Source organism: Procambarus clarkii, chromosome 54 (assembly GCF_040958095.1).
Source record: "Procambarus clarkii isolate CNS0578487 chromosome 54, FALCON_Pclarkii_2.0, whole genome shotgun sequence".
Classification (NCBI taxonomy): Eukaryota; Metazoa; Arthropoda; class Malacostraca; order Decapoda; family Cambaridae; genus Procambarus; species Procambarus clarkii.
The window spans coordinates 23,962,798-23,964,591 of record NC_091203.1 but is presented as its reverse complement, the minus strand read 5'-3'; the positions used below and the strand labels follow the sequence as shown (position 1 = coordinate 23,964,591).

At 48.4% G+C, this 1,794-nt stretch overlaps 1 protein-coding gene across 1 annotated transcript; it reads right to left on the bottom strand.

Annotated features, from left to right (window-relative positions):
- Positions 1-210: 210 nt before the first annotated feature.
- Positions 211-1,296, bottom strand: LOC123750166 (collagen alpha-2(I) chain-like). The gene has a single exon (XM_045732289.2). The coding sequence runs from the start codon at positions 1,294-1,296 to the stop codon at positions 211-213; it is 1,086 nt and encodes a 361-aa protein (XP_045588245.2).
- Positions 1,297-1,794: the final 498 nt, after the last annotated feature.

Genomic DNA, 1,794 nt, shown 5'->3' with positions numbered 1-1,794 from the left:
TCATGTAGAGTTACCAGTAAAATGTTTTCCTTAGAGGCATCGTCAGCCATTCTGAAGGCGACGAAAAGCAGTGGTTTGGCTTGATGGCTCCTGGTTTTCTTTTCTTGATTTGCTTCGCTCACTTCGCACTCATTCTTTGGCTGATGAAATGGTGCAGAAAAAATACCCATACCCAAGAGGTTATGGGTATCGGCCCAAGGGCTGATTAGCCTAGGGTAAGTTGCGGGCCAGAGACGTCCGATGGTTCTCGGTAGATTGATGACAGTGGGTCATAGAACGATCAAAGGGACCTTGAATACCGTTGTTCATATGACGACCAAAGGGACGATGAATACCGTCGTTCATATGACGATCAAAGGGACCTTGAATACCGTCGTTCATATGACGACCAAAGAGACGATGAATACCGTCGTTCATATGACGACCAACGGGACGATGAATACCGTCGTTCATATGACGATCAAAGGGACCTTGAATACCGTCGTTCATATGACGACCAACGGGACGATGAATACCGTCGTTCATATGACGACCAACGGGACGATGAATACCGTCGTTCATATGACGACCAACGGGACCTTGAATACCGTCGTTCATATGACGACCAACGGGACCTTGAATACCGTCGTTCATATGACGACCAACGGGACCTTGAATACCGTCGTTCATATGACGACCAACGGGACCTTGAATACCGTCGTTCATATGACGACCAACGGGACCTTGAATACCGTCGTTCATATGACGACCAACGGGACCTTGAATACCGTCGTTCATATGACGACCAACGGGACCTTGAATACCGTCGTTCATATGACGACCAACGGGACCTTGAATACCGTCGTTCATATGACGACCAACGGGACCTTGAATACCGTCGTTCATATGACGACCAACGGGACCTTGAATACCGTCGTTCATATGACGACCAACGGGACCTTGAATACCGTCGTTCATATGACGACCAACGGGACCTTGAATACCGTCGTTCATATGACGACCAACGGGACGATGAATACAGTCGTTCATATGACGAATAAAGGGACCTTGAATACCGTCGTTCATATGACGACCAAAGGGACCTTGAATACCGTCGTTCATATGACGACCAAAGGGACCTTGAATACCGTCGTTCATATGACGACCAAAGGGACGATCAATACCGTCGTTCATATGACGACCAAAGGGACGATCAATACCATCGTTCATATGACGACCAAAGGGACGATCAATACCATCGTTCATATGACGACCAAAGGGATATTGAATACCAACCACAAAACGACCAAGGGACATCCGACGACCTAAAGAATAACCTCAACCCGGTTACTGATGATGACTCACAGGTTGATAACTCTGAGACCACCGATACCCCAAAGATCCCAGACAAACCGCCATCCCCAACCATAATTTGGGATCCCTGGGACGATGTATACCATCTCGAGGATCAAGAGCCTCCCGTAACACAACGGGACCTAAACCAGAAGTACAAAGCCACGTAAAGATACTATCACGGACTCGACCGGTCAAAACGAACAAAAGTGACGGAGCTCCGTTCTACCCGGCAGCCACACCATCGGCGCCAACACGGCGAAGATGACGACCCGGAAGATGAATATGATGAATACGTCCCCGATGAAAATGATAACACGGAAAACGTCGTGGAGGTTCCCGGATGGCTCTCTACAGCCTTCGAGAAGGCCTAGGCTATGGATGGACTGAAACAGAAGGGTAAGAAGAGAACTTCGAAGGCCTGAAGAGAGAGCGGGTCGGAAACTATAGGGACAATCTTCA

What these genes read in the sequence shown, in the direction of transcription:
- LOC123750166 (XM_045732289.2), bottom strand. Translation starts at nt 1,296, where the DNA reads ATGTCCCTTGGTCGTTTTGTGGTTGGTATTCAATATCCCTTTGGTCGT.